The 19,620-nt window shown below is 32.5% G+C and overlaps 1 protein-coding gene across 7 annotated transcripts in view; it reads left to right on the top strand.

The window, feature by feature from the left end:
• Positions 1-1,592: 1,592 nt before the first annotated feature.
• LOC127702076 (transient receptor potential cation channel subfamily M member-like 2) overlaps positions 1,593-19,620 on the top strand; it is a 177,100-nt gene continuing 159,072 nt past the window's right edge. For all 7 annotated transcript variants that reach the window (XM_052206086.1, XM_052206087.1, XM_052206083.1 and 4 more), the window contains exons 1-6: positions 1,593-1,738; positions 8,356-8,633; positions 12,127-12,428; positions 14,355-14,727; positions 16,346-16,511; positions 19,020-19,137. In XM_052206086.1, coding sequence (XP_052062046.1) covers positions 1,704-1,738; positions 8,356-8,633; positions 12,127-12,428; positions 14,355-14,727; positions 16,346-16,511; positions 19,020-19,137 — 1,272 coding nt within the window. In that variant the 5' untranslated portion in view covers positions 1,593-1,703. The remainder of the gene's footprint in view (positions 1,739-8,355; positions 8,634-12,126; positions 12,429-14,354; positions 14,728-16,345; positions 16,512-19,019; positions 19,138-19,620) is intronic.

The raw sequence follows: 19,620 nt of genomic DNA, 5'->3' as shown, positions 1-19,620 counted from the left end.
ATTATGCAAATTAGTTTTGGGTTTTCAACCGATCTATAAAAATTATAGATCCGCGGTCATTATCTAGTGCAAAATAACATTACTTATCGCTTGTTTCAAATTCATTTTTTCTATGGATACTCCTATACATATTTTTATTAAAACACAAACTAATAATATGAAAATGTGTTGTCGTTAGTTATATATATAAAAGTAAATAATCATTGATGATATCTATGCACACGTACCGAAAAATTGTGTTAAAGCTTACGGAAAAATATCTCAAGAACGTTTTGCGACACTCCCTGCAAGGACCGATAACTCTGTTATTGTTTTGCGGGAAAATATGAATGGCTTCTCATATCCAATCTTTTAGAAAAATAGATTTTTTTACAGAAGAGTGTCCACCATGCACTTGCACTGCACTATAATTAGAATAGTAGAATAGAATGATATACAAATAGATGAAAATTATATATACATGCAACCGTAATATTAAATATAATATATAACAACAAACCAGTGTATACTCTGGGACTATTATTATATTAGTATTATAGTCCCAGGTATACTGATTTGTATCACTACAATATAATAGTTATTACGGTGCGGTTGAATTTCCTGTCATTTATTCATCATCCATGTACGAACTTGTATCAGAAAAAAATATTTCTCTGTAAAGTAACCTCAGTTTCAGGTATAGAGATGTGATCTATTTCTGTGACATGTGCTTTTGACCATCCACAAGAAGCTGCGGTCATCCGATGTTCAGTACTTCAGTACTTTGATTATTTTCTTTATAGTATAAATTATACCAAGCATGCTAATAATGTGATGTAAAAATTACAAGGTAGTGTTGTGAAGTACAATACTCTAATTTTTATTCTCTTAAACAATTTATCAAAGGAATTCAAATGACAAAGTTTATTCTATCTCATTGGTGTTCATTGGTATATCTAGGTTTTTATATGATTGATTACTACTACTTTTGTGCCACTTAATTTTTCTGTCCAATTTAAACAAATGTTGAAATAGTATGTAATGTATGCATGCTCTTATATATTGTATTGTTAAATATGTTAAATGGAGAAGACTTCATAAGTCTGATTGACTTGTGTCTCATCCAATTTGTGTTTATGCAAATAAAATATGTTTAAACTAAACTATATGATCATTGATTGATTGTTGTTTATTCAGCGTCATGTGGAAATCGGTGTTCATTATGGTTTGCTGTATTTTGTCTCAAAAAGAAGATCTGTAAAGAAGTACACACAAATCTGTAAAACAATATAGACTGGGTAATTGGTTCAATAGTATTGAATAATAAAATACGGATTCTGTTTCGGTCGTTTGTCGCGATACGCTTGTTCGGCTATAATCTGCATATCTCTAGTTATTCTCTTAAAATATTGTATCATCTTTATCAATTACCTACTATTGAATATGAAGTCAACACATGCATCAAAATAATTAAAACACTTTATCAAATGACAAAAATCTGAATTTTAAATGGCCACATATCAATTATAGTTCACAAAAACCTCAGTATACATGACATACATTATACGTAAACGTAATTTTCTGTAAATCTTAATAACTGCGCATTAAATAATTTGTACAAGTTCGGTATTGGTAATAACTGCGCATTAAATAATCTGTACAAGCTAGGTATTAGTCATACTTTGAGTTTTGGACAATGCTACAAATATTTAGACGGTAAAAATATGGGAGATATTTCAAGAGTCCAACATCATGAAATGTAAGTTAAATTTTAAAACAAGTATAAAGTATCGATTTCAGTTCGCATAATACACTTGATATTATTACATTATAATCTTACATTTGAATTGGTTTTTTTAATGTTTTGTTTTGTAGCGGCCTTCTATAGCTTGCAGTGAGTCAAACTATTTTTTTGTCTGATTGCTTATATTCACGTCACTTGGTCTCTAATGGATAGTTGTCTGAAAATCATACCACATCTCCTTATTTATATTAATTCGAAGTTTTTAAGTTTAAGTCATAAACGTCTATGTCACAGATTTTGGTAAAACTTTGCGTAAAACTCTGGCTCATTGAACTATAACTGAAAATGCGAAAAATAATACATTATAAGTGCGTGATAAGTAAACATTGTGTGAGGGAATTCGATGTTTTCTACACAACGGTTTATTTCAACGCACTTTATCACAATACCACTATACCAATCAGAATGAAATTTTTTGCAGTATTTTACGAAATGAGTTTACTTTGTATTCATGTATAATTATTTGTGAAAAAATAAATGATTAAAAAGGGCGAATTTTCTGTATAAAGTTAATAATTATGTTTATTTTTTCTTAAAACTGAATTATAATTGCTTTTTTTTGCATATTTTGGCGTTAATATTGATTCACTTATAGGGTCTTTGCATCGGCACTAAACACATTTATTTAAAAACCAGTTGTTGGCATGACACGGGTTATGTTCTTCTCATATATGTTATGATGGTATGATACTAAACCCCTAACGGGAAGGATTGTGCCTGATATTCATATGATGAAGACATAATCTTTCAATCAGTTTAATTGAAGTCTGGAGCTGGCATGTCAGTTAACTGCTAGTAGTCTGTTGTTATTTATGTATTATTGTCATTTTATTTATTTTCTTTGGTTACATCTTCTGACATCAGACTCGGACTTCTCTTGAACTGAATTTTAATGTGCGTATTGTTATGCGTTTACTTTTCTACATTGGCTAGAGGTATAGGGGGAGGGTTGAGATCTCATAAACATGTTTAACCCCGCCGCATTTTTGCGCCTGTCCCAAGTCAGGAGCCTCTAGCCTTTGTTAGTCTTGTATTATTTTTAATTTTAGTTTCTTGTGTACAATTTGGAGTTTAGTATGGCGTTCATTATCACTGAACTAGTATATATATTTGTTTAGGGGCCAGCTGAAGGACGCCTCCGGGTGCGGGAATTTCTCGCTGCATTGAAGACCTGTTGGTGACCTTCTGCTGTTGTCTGTTCTATGGTCGGGTTGTTGTCTCTTTGACACATTCCCCATTTCCATTCTCAATTTTATTCCTTTTTACATGTACACACAAGTGTACATTATCTTAAATGAGACGAGTCTATATTATATTTTATCAATGAAACTAAAGGTATGAATTGCGACTTATTATATTTTTACAAAATTTTCCACATATACATGTAGATTAGATAAATTATTTTTAATAGCCTATTCCCGAGAAAAAAAGAGTAAATTAACAAATCATATGTTTTATTCCATCAAACAAGTCATTTTTCGAAGAGAAATACCGAAATATGTGCTACGTCAGATAAAATTATTATTTATCTTAACAAAAAGACATTTTTCAGTGTCATTAAAATTTAATAATTACAATTAAACCCAAATAAAAGTAGTCAGTATATAAAGTCATAATATGTCCGATCTGCCTAACTTTTGGACATCAAAGTTAAATACGATCGTTTTAGGGTCAATTTCGTGTACCTTACAAAATCTTGTTAGGCACTATGATCTCTTTTATCATCTGAAATATTACTTATTGAATTCTGTCAAAATATGTGAAAAATTGTATAGAAAGCACATGAAATGCATTATTTTTTCCATTTGCAGTTATTATAATTCAACAAGCAGAGGTTGTTGCCAAATTTTAGCAAAATCTGTGACATAGCCCATTAACTGTTCCTTGACCTGAACACAAAATTGTCTTTTTTTTACTTTACTATATTCCATTAAAAAAGGGTTTGATTTATTCTGGTGCTAAATTTACACCCTGTTTTTTAAATTTTATTAATAAGGTTAAAAATGCAATAACCATAAAACCTTTGAATGAAGGCAAAAGTCGACTTGACCTTGGTCCTCCTTCTAGTACTTTCAACTTTATATGACTAAAATAACATTAACATACCAACTGTAATCCTAAATCTCAGTCTTATAATCAAAATGTGTAATTTCATTAACTGTAACGTAGTCAAATATGATTGCTCAGTACTATCCAAATATTGACAAACATGCATGTTAGGGAGAGGGTTGATCGCTCATGAATATGATAAACCCCGCCACATTCTTTATATGCCTGTCCCAAGTCAGGAGCCTGTTGTTCAGTTGTTGTCGTTGGTTCATGTCTGTCATATTTGTTTTTCGTTAATTTTTTTGTCATAGGCGGGGTTATCATCCCGAGATACATATCAACCCGAGGGCATGATATGGGTCGAGAGTAATTACAAAGACCATGTATTAATCAGTTTGCCATGTACTTCCGATTCAAGGTTCCACGTTAGTAGAACAGCAAAACACTGATATCTAATCTGTTATTTTTCATGTAATAACCAGACGAATAATGGAAAGGAATACCAGTGTGCAAGTTAACGTATATATTTGAAATTAGGACTTTCCAGATTCATATTTGACAGAAAAACCAGGTATAAATTAGGCCGTTAGTTTTCTCAATTGAATTATTTCATATTTTTCATGTCGGGGCCTTTTATAGCCGACGATACGGTATGGGTTTTCCTCATTGTTGACGGCCGTACGGTTGCTTATAATTGCTTACATCCACTTTATTTGAACTTTGGTGGATAGTTGTCTCATTGGCAATCATAACTCATCATCTTATTTCATAAAGATACCATGTCCCGATTGTTCTGTCACATTTTGAATGTTCATAAGAATAAGAAATATCCGTAAAAATTCTAATTTTGGCACATATTTTAAAGTTCATATCAAAATAAACAGGACAAAGTTCAAAAAGAGGGACGAAAGATACCAGAGGGACATTCAAACTGATAAATCGAAAATAAGCTGACAACGCCATGGCTAAAAAAGAAAAAAACAAACAGACAAACAATTGCACACAAAACACAACATAGAAAACTAAAGACTAAGCAACACGAACCCAACCGAAAACTGAGGGTGATCTCAGGTGTTCCGGAAGGGTAAGCAGATCCTGCTCCACATGTGGCAACCGTCGTGTTGCTCATATTAGTACAAACCCGGTAAATAGTCTAATTCGGTGAAAAGGGAACGGGATTGTAGTTACGACATTAGGAACATATCCGCTATCATCTATGAAACGGATATTCCATAACGGTCAACCAACTCGTGATGGCGTCCGTAAAATTTACGAAGGGATGATTTCAACCTCACCATTTGGAACTCTTGGTTTAATAGCTTCCTTGTGAGCAGCAACCCTCTATCAAGGACATCATGATAGGAAATACAAGCCCGGGAATATCGTATCAATTGGGAGATATATACTCCGTATGCAGGCGCTGCTGGAATGTTGCTACACAGAAATGGAAAGTTCACAATTGGAAAGCTGAAATCATCTCTTTTGTCGTAAAGTTTTGTTTTCAACCGACCCTCATTGTCAATTTCTAGATGTAGGTTAAGATATGAGGCAGACTTAACTGTATCTGTTGTATCCTTTATCTTTAGTTCGATTGGATAGATGCGTTCAACATAGTCACCAATATTATTTAGTGAGAGAACATCATTTATATAGCGGAAAGAAAAGTAAAAGGATACTGCTTACTTTTTTTCTTTCTTCCTAAGAAGCTCCTGTATGAAGTCAGCCTCATAAGAATAAAGGAACAAGTCGGCAAGAAGAGGGGCACAGTTGGTTCCCATGGGTATGCTTATAGGTTGTTGAAAAACACGTCCTCCAATTAAACGTAACAAATATGTAGTCAATAAAGAAATCAAGCATCTTGATAATGTCAGTTTCAGAGAATTTTTTGTTTGAATCAGTGTGATTTTTTACGAAGTAGGATTTATCCCTCCCTAGGACAAGATACTTGTATCTACGTTGGCCTTTCATTTTTATGAAACAAAGTAATACCAACTCTTTCAATTTGTCTTTTAGTTTGGAATGGAGAATACTTGTGTAAAGTGTAGAAAAGTCAAATGTTTTAATACTATTGCAAGATGAAAGAGTCTTAGATTGTATATACTCTAAAAGATCTTTGGATTTTTTTTGTATCCACATCTAATTCACGCCACATCTGGAATAGGCAGTCTCACAATAAATTTGAAGCCCGGCTTTGATTGCTGATAAAATTAATGTTGATAATTTAGAAAGAGGTTTCGTGGAGCAATTGGAAGACCTAGCAATTTACCGTTGTTTGTAAGGACACTTAAGTAGTTTAGGTATCCAATACAGTGATGGAAGATCCAGTTCGTCATCTTTGGTAAAAACTCCAAAGGAACATAGAACAGACCTATGATTATCCAGGATTTCCTCTTTAGTAAGTGTCGTGGGGGTATATGTTGAGTTTCCAAGTGAATTGTCAATACCTAATTCATTTATCAAGCAGTTTATGTAATGTGATTTACACACAAAACGATGTTGTTGGGGCTTTATCTGCGGGGACAACAAAATATTTGTCATAGAGGTAGGACAAGTGTTTTACAACAATTGGTTCTTGAAAGATTGACGTAGCATGGGTATTGATAGACCCATTCAGTTCTTAGTTCTGATTTGTATCAACGACCTAACAGGCTTAATCCATTCGGACAGAGTATCTACGTATTCTTTTGCGCGTTTAACCCATTGCCTGGCATAATTCTCTACTGAATCCATCAGTATTTTGAAGTTGTGTTTCCAATTGATGGATTTAGGCTCACGATATTTCGGACCTTTGTATAACACATTTCGCAGAGAAGTGTTATTGAAAATGTTGAGGTCACCGGTAATAACGTGGCCAACCGGATTATAAATGAATAGGGAACTAGCACAGGTGCAATCAGGAGGTTTAGACTTGAAGTAGTCAATGTTGAGATCCTACAACACGTGTTTGTAATTGAAAATTTTAGTTGCAATTGGCTTGGTATAGGTATAAGAAATGATTGGTACAGACTGATCTTTAAAATAGGGAGGTATTTTCGATTGAACTAATTTATGATGAAGGATATTGCCCAAAGTTGATGTGACCACAACTTCATTGATAACTTTCGTATACAAAACTTTAACCTAAAACTTATATGTGCATGTCCCGCAAAATGTAGGTCAAAACGTCATTGCAAACTATCTAGTAAAAGACAAATTTCTAATCTGATATGGGACTTACAAACGGACGGACAGACGTACAGACAAATAACAAAGCTCCTACTATTGTAGGCGTAGTATCATATAATTTTGCTAGATTTATGATCTTTTGATGCAGTGTAATCTTCTTTCCATATTTAATTAACCTAAAGGCCACGAGGAGCAAAATCGATCAACTGATATATTTGCATATTGTTTTTCATAATTCATTCAGGCAAAAAAGGAAAAGATATAAGTTTCATGTATATAATGAATATTTTTTAAATAAACCTTCTGTTCGTGATATTAAGTGAAATATAAAAATACAAAACATTTCAAATGATAAGATACATAATATACTTGTAATGTAAAAATTGTTTTTATTGGGTTTTTAATCAATTGTATTTTGAAATTATTATTTAGGCCCTATCATTTGTGTATTATATACCACAGTTTATTAACGATGATTCCTAAACAGAACAATTTTAGATTTTTTTATTTGACTCTTTGTTTATCACGAGTGCATAATTGTTTAAGCAAGGAACAATTCTCAAGGCAGATCACAAAATCAAACAATAACACTAAGTGTGATACCAATTGTTACGGTACCTTTACAAATCTTTCTTAATACGTTTCAATTAAATTTGCAAGTTGTGTAATCATGACTGACCTGTAGAAAGTCTGTTGATTGTGGTAGAAAATTTTTCAATTTGAGGAATCGTAGAAGCCATGTGCTTGAAAAAGGTTAGAGTAATGAACCATAACCTCTTATTTTTATTTTAAATGTACCATTTTCCTAAAGCAAAATTTCAATTGTAACAAAACAATTACAATGTATGTTTAATGTTTTATATACAAATAATGAGATGTGGTATGATTGCCATAGCGATAACTATACGCTAGAGTTCAAATGACGTTTTCTATACGTTTTCATTTTAATTAACAATGGTTTGTATATTTGAAGACAGTTTGGGTCATGGAACGTAATTCAAAATAACAAATTGAAGATGTGAGATAAGCGTCCACGGGACAGCAACAAAATGACGCACACACACACAAAAAATAAAAACATCTAAAGGTCAACATACGGTCTTTATGAAAAGACTATCGTGTCAAGTGAACTGTGCCAAGATATCGAACTCCTGGTTTTTACAATTAAAAAAAAAACTGCAATTGTACCGTGTCTCATTTAAAAATAGCAGTTAACAATCATGAGGGTGCTAGTTATATGAGATACTGTATGAACTAGGATACACAGTATTTGTGCAAATATAAAAGCTGTGGGGTGCATGTGTGTTTTTTATCAGTGATATTTGGCCATTTTTAAAGCTATTCTTTTTTAAATTTAGAATAGACATAACAGTAACTGTGGAGACGGGATTTAAACTTGAGAACACTGGAATTGACGGAGAAAGTGCTGTAAATTACAACACAGGACCGCTGAAAGTATATGATAAGGGAAGACCACAAAAGACAGAAATAATATGGGAAGAGTTGACCAAAAATAAATATGAAACCCCCGGGCTTGTTCTAGCAGTAGTTGGAGACTGTGATAGCTATGTTCCTAAGCCATGGAATACTACTGCATTCACAACTGGTTTAGTCAATACTGTAAATGGAGTTGAAAGTAAGATTTTATCATCATTATGATAATATAACATTATGATACAATACCATTATGACATTTATTTTACACTCGTCGCAATGTAGCCTCTTTGAGCTGTAGTCATTTCGCAACTTTTCTACGTCTGCTCCTGAACCGCTTGGCAGAATTTTGTTAAACTTCGCAGAATCTTACTCAAATGATATACTTTTGCTCCACTGATTTGAGTTTTTCATCTTAACAAGTTTTACGGTTTATTTGTGAATGACATGGAAACGGACTTCACACTATTATAGTACACGTGTGTATCCTCCTTTCCCTCTAAACCCATAATTATTATTTTTATAAACTTTCTCCAAATCTTTACATTATAGGACCATAGACATTGTGCACCTCTTATTTAATTTATTTTGGTCCGAACTATTTTAGATTGCCCCTTGCAATTCATGACTTTGCAGGACAGGGGCATCATTTTGTGAGCTATCCTCCTAGTACCTTTAGTTCAAACTTACATGTTTTTGTAATTAAAATTGAATCGTCTCCCTTTCACTGAAACTGATATAATTTTTAGACACAACTATTATGGCACAATCAGGAAATTTGTAAATATTTGAATATGCTTTTTTAATGTATATAGCTGGCTGTTTAGGTCAACATTGATATCTTATAGACCTGTTTTTGTTTGTAGTTTCTCCGACTTCCAGATCAAAGCACTCAATATGATTGTCTACCCTAAATTGTAGTTTGTTATACTTCCTAATAATTATTCATGTTTGGCTTGGTTGGCGAATAAATCGAAAACAAAATGAATTCCGGAAGTACTTTCTGTCTTAACCATCAGTTTCGGACTTTGTGCTAACTTCTAGATACATGTTGTCAGTGTTGTCTTCCTTCTTATCTAACCAGTTTTACCTTAGAGGAGTGAGCAAATCTAATTTTTTTTTCAACTCCCAATCACAGGCGTGATAACCCCGCCACAATTTTTCTTTGTCTTTCTCAGGTCATGAACATGCCATTCAGTGATTTTCGTTGGTTGTTCTCTCGTTGTATTGTATGGTGTACCTGATTACATCATCGTCCTTTTTATTCATTTAATAAAATTAACATGTTTTAGTTGAAGCCTTGACACGCAGCAAAATAAAGTTTTCCTTTAAAAGAATATCAGATATAGCTTTTTTTTTATTATAAATTTCTACTTCCTGACAATCGTTTTTGGTTATCTATCGAATTTTGCTAACAATATAAAAATAAGGAGATGTGTTATGATAAAAGGTGAGACAACTATCCACCAGAGTTTAAATGAAGTGAATGTACGCAATTTTAGGCAACCATACGGTATTCAACGATGAGAAAAAACCCATACCGTATAGTCGGCTATACAAGGTCCCGACATGAAAAATGTGAAACAATTCAAACGAGAAACTAATTTATAACAACACAATTTACAAAAACAAATACAACAGACACGAACCAAAGTTAACCACTGAACTACAGGCTCCTGATTAGGGACAAACACATAAAGAATGTGCGCTCATCCCTCCCCTAACCTTGCACAGTGGTGTAACAGCACAACATAAAAAAAACTGCAAAAATCAGTAGCAATATCTTATGGCATAACTAAAAAAATTGGTACTAGGCACAAAACAATTAACATAAAAACAGTAGACACAAAGCACCGAAATAAGAGTACTCGCAGTAACTGAAAGCTAGTTTAAAGCCGATTACAGCTAATCAAAAAATCATGTTCTCCCAGACTTAAGTATCAGTCAGTACACATCTGACGGATTTAGCGTAAAGACGCCATTAATAATCTGAGGAACGCGTGACCTTGTGAAATGCCAAAATATAAGTAAACAGTATCGACAGGATACAGGATAATGAGTTCCCATATCTGTACATATATTGCAATTTATATCTAGTTAATTGTTTTGATTTTTCAAAAACAAAACTAATGTTAGTACCAATAAAAACAATATCTAAAGATGTTACTACTGTGTTAAATCGATAACCTATAAGAATAAGTCTATTCAGAGGATCAATTGATTTTCATGGTTCGTTTCTAAATTTACGGGCTTTATATATAACATCACCGTAACAATTAGGATGTGAAATCACATTTTTCATTAGAACTCTACTGGTACAGCCAAATTTCGCAACCCAATCATTATATCTATGAAAGAATATGGTAAATGTTTTAAAATATAATTAATTTGCGGTAACGAAATCATAATTTATCAGTTATACATAAATCACTTGCATAGAAATATAAAATGAGTAATTTACCGATGTTTATATATCATTAATCGATAATTGAAGATCCGAAAAAAAAAACTAAAATAACAAAAATACCGAACGCAAAGGAAAATTCAAAACGGAAAGTCCCTCAACAAATGGCAAAATCAAAAGCTCAAACAGATAAAACAAATCGAAAACATGTTCCTGGCTTGGTACAGGCATTATTTCCTTATGTAGAAAATGTTGGAATAAACCTGGTTTTATAGCTAGCTAAACCTTTCACTTGTACGACATTCGCATAAAATTCCATTATATCGACAACAATGTGTAAGCAAAACAAAAAGACATAATAGGTAAAAATGTCAAAAATTGGGGTACAGCAGTCAAAATTGTGTTATAATCTTAATCATTATAAAACAAACAACTACGTCAACAAAGAAAAACAAAATGGCATGAAGACACTCTATAGACAAAGCACATAAGCAAAAATGAAAGGCAGGAATACAAAAAAAATTACCATAGCACAATAACACAATGTTACAAATCATGGTAACAGACCAAAACTGAGATAATCAAATGAACCCCAAATGGAGCGTGGGGGTGCCATAATGGTTAACGTTTTAAGTTAATCACTTAGTTCTTTGATTTCAAAGCAAAACCATCAGAATCTTTTTTTGAAAATATCAACATATCAAACCTTTATATCTCATTCGAATAATCATTGGCTTAAATATATTTTGCTTAGTATTCAATGTAACATAAATCCATAATGTGTAATAAGTCGCATGTAAAATGATGTTTTCTCTTCAATCGACATGCGTTGGTAGGAAACCATTAAATGAATGCATGACAATCTTCCACTAATTTCTTATGAACTGGAACGTTCCATTGAAGTTTCAATTGCTGTGATGCTTAAAAAATGATAATGACAATTTCATATTTGCATGACATTGTTGCAGCAAATGTTCATAACTAATGCATGGCACGCCTTATTCAAAGTAAGATTGATTTTGACAAGTTGCTTTGTAACTAATTATATTTACACAAAAATGATAACCCTAAAACTGCACAAGTACCTGCAATGATAAAACTGTCGAAGTAAACTATTTTCAAACAACATCTCACGGTAGCTTTACGTGTTTAGAATCTGAACCAAACTTAATGTCTGCACAAAATGATCAACTTGATTGGATCTATAACCTTATATGACCTGAGATTCTTATTTGGTCAGCTGATCATTACTTGTTGCTCTTTGTTTGTTGTTATTGTTTTTATTTTTTAGAAAGTTGGATAATCTATAGAGGTAAAACTAGCGGAGTTAGTGCGTACATAGACAAAACATTTAAAAAGGAAACCAGAAAAAATGGGAACATTTTAATTGCTGTACAGCCAATAAAAAATCATAATGATAAAGGAAACAAACAGACAACGGAAAATTTGGAGACGGACCAGCAAAAGGAAAATATTGACAAAGGGGAACAATCAAAAGATAATGATAAGGGAAGAGAACATCAAATTCAAAATGATAAAGAAGAGAAACAGCCAAAGAAAAAAGAAATACAAAACACAAACACAAATGATCCGGTAAGAGAATAAAACAGTTTATGGAGCATTATCATGTTCCGTTAATGAATGTTTACGCATTTTATACTTTCCAATTGGCTGATTTGTTTTATTTGTTCGTTTGATCTTAGTTCTTCATTGGTCAAAATTCAATTATGTGACATGTTGCATTTTTCTAAACAGCATTTTTGCAAATTACATGGACTTGTTTGCTTTATACTCTAACTACCGTCAGTGTATAATTGAATTCTTCTTATATAATTTCATTGAGGTGTAAAAGCGTTGACCGAATCACATACCAAAAATGTGTGCATTATCAAAGTTTTTACAACCCTAGAAAATTAGAAAAAGAAGCATTCAATTCTCAGAATTATATTTTTTGCTACAACCATGAAATAAGACTTATATAAAGATGTCCGTTTGTTTTTCAACTCATTGTTTTAACATTGTCACTGATAGCGCATGCCATCATAGCTGTTGTATTTTATACGAAAACATATCTATTGGAATGCATCTCAATTGTGGCCAGCCACTCCAAGAAACATAAAAGTAATGTAATTATTCTTTAATATGAAATACACGGTGCTTCTCGCAAAGTAGAAGATGTATTTAATATATTAGGAAGGAGTTCCTGTATTTAAGGAAAAATCTTATCTGTTCAATGAAACGACATTATCCTAAACAAGTAATCATCATTGTCAGATTTTAATAAAGTTTTATTTTACTTCTTTCGTAGGTCAATAGAACATACACATGCACATTTAATTGAAGATTCAAATGTGTGTAACGATTTTGGAAAACATTATATTTTGATACAACGCAAAGTATAGTTTTCATGAATTTTGTAAAAAAATAAATAAAAAAGATACTATTTAACCCACCGTTTTCCTCGGAAAATGTCCTACCATGTCAGGAATATGACAGTTGTTTTCCGTTCGTTAATATAGTTGTGCATTTGGATTTGTCAGTTTTAATAGAATTCCTCTTTTTGTAATTACTTTGATATTTTTGGTATTGCATTGTTTAAAGGTTACTTTTAACGATATAGTGTTAAAATTAAGAGATGTGTTATGTTTGACAAAGAGACAAATACCAACCAGAAACTGGGACTGGGATGTAAACAACTATAGGTCACAGTTGAATACTGTCTTCAGTAAACAAACAACCCCATACCGTAAGCTAGAAAAGGCTCCGGTATGACAAAATGTAAAACAATTCATCGGAGAAAACCAACAGCTCAATTAATGCTAAAATTAACTAACAAAAATCTTATATGGTACAAGCAACCAATGACAACCACCGAATTACAGGTTCTGCTTTTTGCTGAAATATTGGCCTAAAATTTTGCATATCCTTGTGTTTTGACCTTTTTGTGTGTACATGTCATTGACAATAACAAGTCCTATCATAATTTTTCTTATTAGCCGGATTAAACAATTGCAACATGACATATTATTGAAGTGAACTAATCTAAAGTATTTATTTACCTCGGATACTTTATCTTTGTTAATGTTAAAGTATCTGAATTACATTCGTTAGAGTTAGAAGACATGTATATAAAAGGTAAAAAAAAAAAAAAAATATCAAACTGTAAGGAAAATTCAAATCAGAAAGTCCCTTATCGAATGGCAAAATCAAAAGCTCAAACACATCAAACGAATGAAAAACAATTGTCATATTCCTGACTTGGTACAGGCATTTCCTTACGTAGAAAATGGTGGATTAAACCTCTTTTTATAGCTAGCTTAACCTCGCACTTGCATGACAGTCGCATACAATTCCATTATATTGACAACAATGTGTCAGCAAACCAAACAGACATAATAGGTAAAAATGTCAAAAATAGGGGTACAGCAGTCACCATTGCGTTATAATCTTAATCACTATAAAAACAAACAAATATATATGTTCAACACCGGAACAATTGGATCATCATTTCGTTTCTAGATAACAGCTTCATTGGAGGAAAAACTAAAGATATTTCAAATTCACCCGGAAAACGAAAAATTAGATGAAGAATACCTGTGGTTTAATACGTATATGAGTAATCTTTTGGCACAAATTTCAAAAAGATGGACTCCTCTACTGTCATTCGAAGACAAAGACAAAAAGAAGGACATAGACAAGGACAAAACGACGGACACAGACAAGAACAAAAAGGACAAAGAGAAAGAAGAGGCCAAAGACAAAGGGAATGACAAGGACAAGGACAAAGAAAAAGACGAGGGCAAAGACAGAGGGAAGGACAAAGAGAAAGACGAGGACAAAGACAAAGGGAAGGACAAAGACAAGAACAAAGACAGTACAGCATCAAAACAAGGTAATATTTTTTTATCTTTTTTTTCAAAAATGTCTGTATAAGTTAATTTATCTTCCCAAATAATGTCAATGGATCTTCTATGTAATAAAACTTATCTGGTGATATTTTTGCCTCATATAGATTTGATTAATTTACTATGCTGAATTACCAAGGTAAGATAATGTCTTGCTATTGATTTTCACACATAAATTAGAACATGAAAATAGAAAGATATGATATAATTGCCGTTGGGACACCTATTCCTCAAAGATCAATGGACAAAAATGTGAACAATTGCAGGTCACCAGATGACATTTGACCATGATTATTATTTACAATACTACCTTTTCAATTGATTTTTATAATACGATTTATTAATTCTTGTTTGGTTTTACGTCCAGTGGCAAATATTTCATAAAATATTCCTACAATTTCACTTGGAGAAAATCCTATGTCTGAGTAGAAAGTTGATGAACCAGGGGTATGTCAAAGAACGTCTCGTCCTTTTTCTAAAAAAGGTTCATCGGAAGGTACTTATACCTTGTTGATAAATATTCCGTATCAACTTCACAAATAATACATGATGGTCTTGATGTATAGATTTTGCGTACTGATGTTGTTTATCATCTTAATAACGTGTTATATTGTTCTTTTATTTGTCTTTGTTCTATTATTAATATTACTTTTACTGTTTGGTCTGTTTTCTGTGATATCCATTTGACGTGGCTCGGTACTTATACATCCCGTCAATGTGTTTGTATTATCTTTCATTTTTACTGGTGGGTGACTTTGTGTGTTTCTTTGGTACATATGACGTGGCTCTGTACTTTTAAAGATCCCACCAATTTGTTATTGTTCTATTATAATACCATTATGTTATTGTTCTATTACATTTTTGAAAATACTTTGAACGACAAAATTATTTTACTCGCGTAGTGGTATTAACCATACGTGGATTCTTAAAAATTCTAAAGAACTTCTGGATAATTTTAAATCTCGGTCTTTTTCTGAAATTAGTTCTAACAATAACTTTTGATTTTTCAACCCTGTATACCACCTTTCCCCATGTGAAATCATAATTATGAAAATACTTTGGACGACAAAATTATTTTATATTTCTTCCAGTGTGACATTTACATTTTCTGGCGTCAAACACGACTCTACACTAAGAGTAGATGTGAATGCAGTCACAGGACTTTAAATATTTCAATCCTTTATAGGTTGATTTATAATACATATATAAGTAAGCAATGAATGTGGTTGTTATATTTGATAGATGCTTTTTGTGCTTCTTTGTTAAATGTTTGTTTGTTTTGAGATTGTGACACAGTGATGACTGCTGTACCCATATTTTGACAATGTTACCTATTATGTCTGTTTTGTTCACGCATCGTTGTAAATATAATGGAATTTGATGCGACTGTCATACAAGTGAGAGGTCTAGCGCTATAAAACCAGGTTTATTCACCATTTTCTACATTTGAAAATGCCTGTACCAAGTCAGGAATATGACAGTTGTTGTCCATTCGTTTGATGTGTATTATTATTTGATTTTGCCATTTGATTAGGGACTTTCCGTTTTGAATTTTCCTCGGAGTTCAGTATTTTTGTGATTTTACTTTTTCCTGTATATTTTCAGATTTGGAAATGAAAGTTCCTGTTTTGTTAGTTGTAGTGGAAGGTGATACGCGTACTATCCATCAGGTTAAAGCTGCAGTAAAGAAAAACATACCAGTCCTTTTGATCAAAGGTTCTGGAAATGCTGCAGATTTGATTTCGGATTACTTAAATGAACCAATTCATAGGTAAACAATCTTTCAGCAAAGTCGACACGTAAATGTACGTTATAGTTCTAAAGGTAATCAACAGCCTTTTAAGACCGATTTGAATGCTTTCTATATTCAAAAATAAATATATTATATCATACTTTCCTAATCCAGATTGCCTAGGTTTAATCATCAGTATTGATTTGATAAGTTTGTCAATGGGTCCTATATAAAGAAATGACAAATCATCATTACGAAATAACAAAACTACACCATGTAATGAAACAACTACATTACGTTAAGTCACATACACATCAAGTAATGTTAAAACCACATTGCCTAATGACACAACCACATTAAATAATGGTGAAACCACATCGAGTAATGACAAAACCATATTAAGTAATTAAGTAATGACAAAACTATATCAAGTCAATACGAAACCATATCATGTAATATCGGAATATCATTAATATCTATGAACAACAACTAGAAACTTTAATTTGAACTTTAACTTAATGGATAGCGGTACTCATCCAAAGCGCATTACACAAACGACATATGGAAATCGGTCTAAAAATAGAACATATTTTTTTCGAAAATGGTCACGTGGTTTTACCTCGTAGTAGTAATGGGATAACCACATCAAAGAATGACATGACCACATCAAAAACTGAAACAAACACATCATGTAGTGTAAAATCGTCAAATTTTGAAACATCATTACGTAATGTTAAAGCCATATAAAGAATTGACAAATCATCATTACGAAATAACAAAACCACATCATGTAATGAAACAACTACATTACGTTAAGTCACATACATATCAAGTTATGTTAAAACCACATTGCCTAATGACACAACCACATTAAATAATGGTGAAACCACATCGAGTAATGACAAACCCATCTTAAGTAATGACAAAACTATATCAAGTCAATACGAAACCATATCATGTAAAATCGGAATATCATTAAGTAATGACTATTCCATATTGAGTTATATCAAAACATCATTACGTAATGTCAAAACCATATTATGTAAAGACAAACTATCATCAAGTAATAATAGAACAACATAACGTAATATCAGAGTTCCACATAAGACAGCTGTGGCGTTCCATACATAGCCGTGACTTCTTCGTGACCGTGATAGTAACTGAAAAAGAAAACAAATGATGTTCAGGTATAAAACAAAATACTTTGATGCTTTTTCTCTATTTCTTACATTAAAAATGAACATTACTTAAAAAACTAAGATATGGGCCAATTAAATACCTTAAGTTTGTAATGAGTCATCATAACAAAGTAAGCTTGTTTGAATAACAAACGATCAGACAAAGACCAAATTATAGGCAAATCTATCCTTGTTTAAAAAAATGCTTCACCCCCTTGAGACGTAAAATCTGACACCCCGAGCGACACATTACATTTCGATGAAGAATTAACTAGAAAACCAATAAATTTTGAACTAGGAGCTGTTATTTGGTTCAAATCTATGTTAGGATTTCATTTTTATATCAATCATACGGCAAAAAACCGACAAAAGTAGTTTTTTATCCTGAAACTTACATATGAAGTCTCAAAATCTGCAACACGAAAATTTGGGGAGAGTGTTTGAGAAAATGGAACACTGGACACGTTTGCTTCTACCTCCTGGAAATAAATTATGATTTGGTTCTTTCCTTGCAATACATTATTTGGTGCTAACAATTCTCAAAAAAGAAATTGTGATACTTTTACTTCCCTTGGTCTCTTTTTCTCCACTTCAAAACCGCCATCCCGTTTCATACATAGCCAACACCCCGCATGTGGTTTTCTACACAGTGAACTATTGGGATTTTGTATTCATATAATAGCTTCTCAAGGCCAAAAACATCTTGTTAAATTCTTTAAATTTTCGTTCAAATACACTAATGATGTTCGTTTGCCTACTGATATTTTAGCGAGTATTTGCATTTCATATATCACAGTGGACTATACATTTAGGATGCTACTAAAACGAAAAAGATTATTTCGTAAATAGATCATTGTCTTCAGATTGACACAGATGAACGACTTCGAAATATGATTTTTGACATTTCAGACGATTCCAGTTTCAGCAACGTTTACTCCCCTTTTCGGTAGGTAGATACGCTCTGCCACATCATATATGGCATTTGACGTTCATATTGTAAAAACGGGTTTGCTTATAACACAAAACGGATTCAGCCTCGATATTCAGAAGAAAAACTGATTTGGACATGTTTTTCTAAGTGCCGATTCATAGCTGGTTTTCAAACGTTAAAGTTTGAGCGTTACCGTTCCCGATTGAGAAAAGCGCCTTGTACGCACGAAATTAATGAAGATTTTTTTTTCATTTTTAAAATCACCATATCTTTGTTGTCTTATAACATATATCAGAATTGTCGTCTAATCTGTATTTGTACCATGTCCTACTCATTAAGCAATTGCGTGAATGATCTAATGCTATTTGGCACTGTAGCTCTCCAATGTGAAAATGGTACACTTGAGTTGTACAATTAGTCTCTTGTTTTTCTTTTCAGTGAAAGAGATCGTCTACTAAAAAAACAGGCCCCTCTACTATTTGGAACATGCTTCCTGGGCGATAGCTTCTCGGAACTTATGAAGATGATGGAAAAAATAGCCAAATTTGATCATCTGGTTAGTTTGTGATTGCCTCTATATATTTATTTATATACTGTTGCCCAAAGACAAAAAATACAAATAGAAAAAAATCATCACTATTGTAAGGTATAATTCATGATAATTAGGTGAATGTTTCATATTATTTCTGAAATGAAAACACGGTTTGTGCACTATTACATTTATTATCTACATAAAGACATGATTCCATGTCACGACGTGTTTGCACGTTTGTTCACGTTATATCTTAACTTCAATTTACAATATAAAATAAGGAGATGTAGTATGATTGACAATGAGGCAACTATACCATAAGAGTCCGATAGACGTCTATTTTAGAAACTATGTCACCGTACGACTTTCATTAATGAGTAGAACCCATAAAGTTGGTAGCATGTACTTAGCGGCTACTGGTACATCCGTGTGCATTCATTATATGGTTTATTTCCCCGGGAATGTGGTACCCAATGGATGTGACATAATTTTACCAGCATTATGAGT

Source organism: Mytilus californianus, unplaced genomic scaffold (assembly GCF_021869535.1).
Source record: "Mytilus californianus isolate M0D057914Y unplaced genomic scaffold, xbMytCali1.0.p SCAF_5, whole genome shotgun sequence".
Taxonomy (NCBI): Eukaryota; Metazoa; Mollusca; class Bivalvia; order Mytilida; family Mytilidae; genus Mytilus; species Mytilus californianus.
This window is presented reverse-complemented; position numbering and strand designations above follow the sequence as displayed.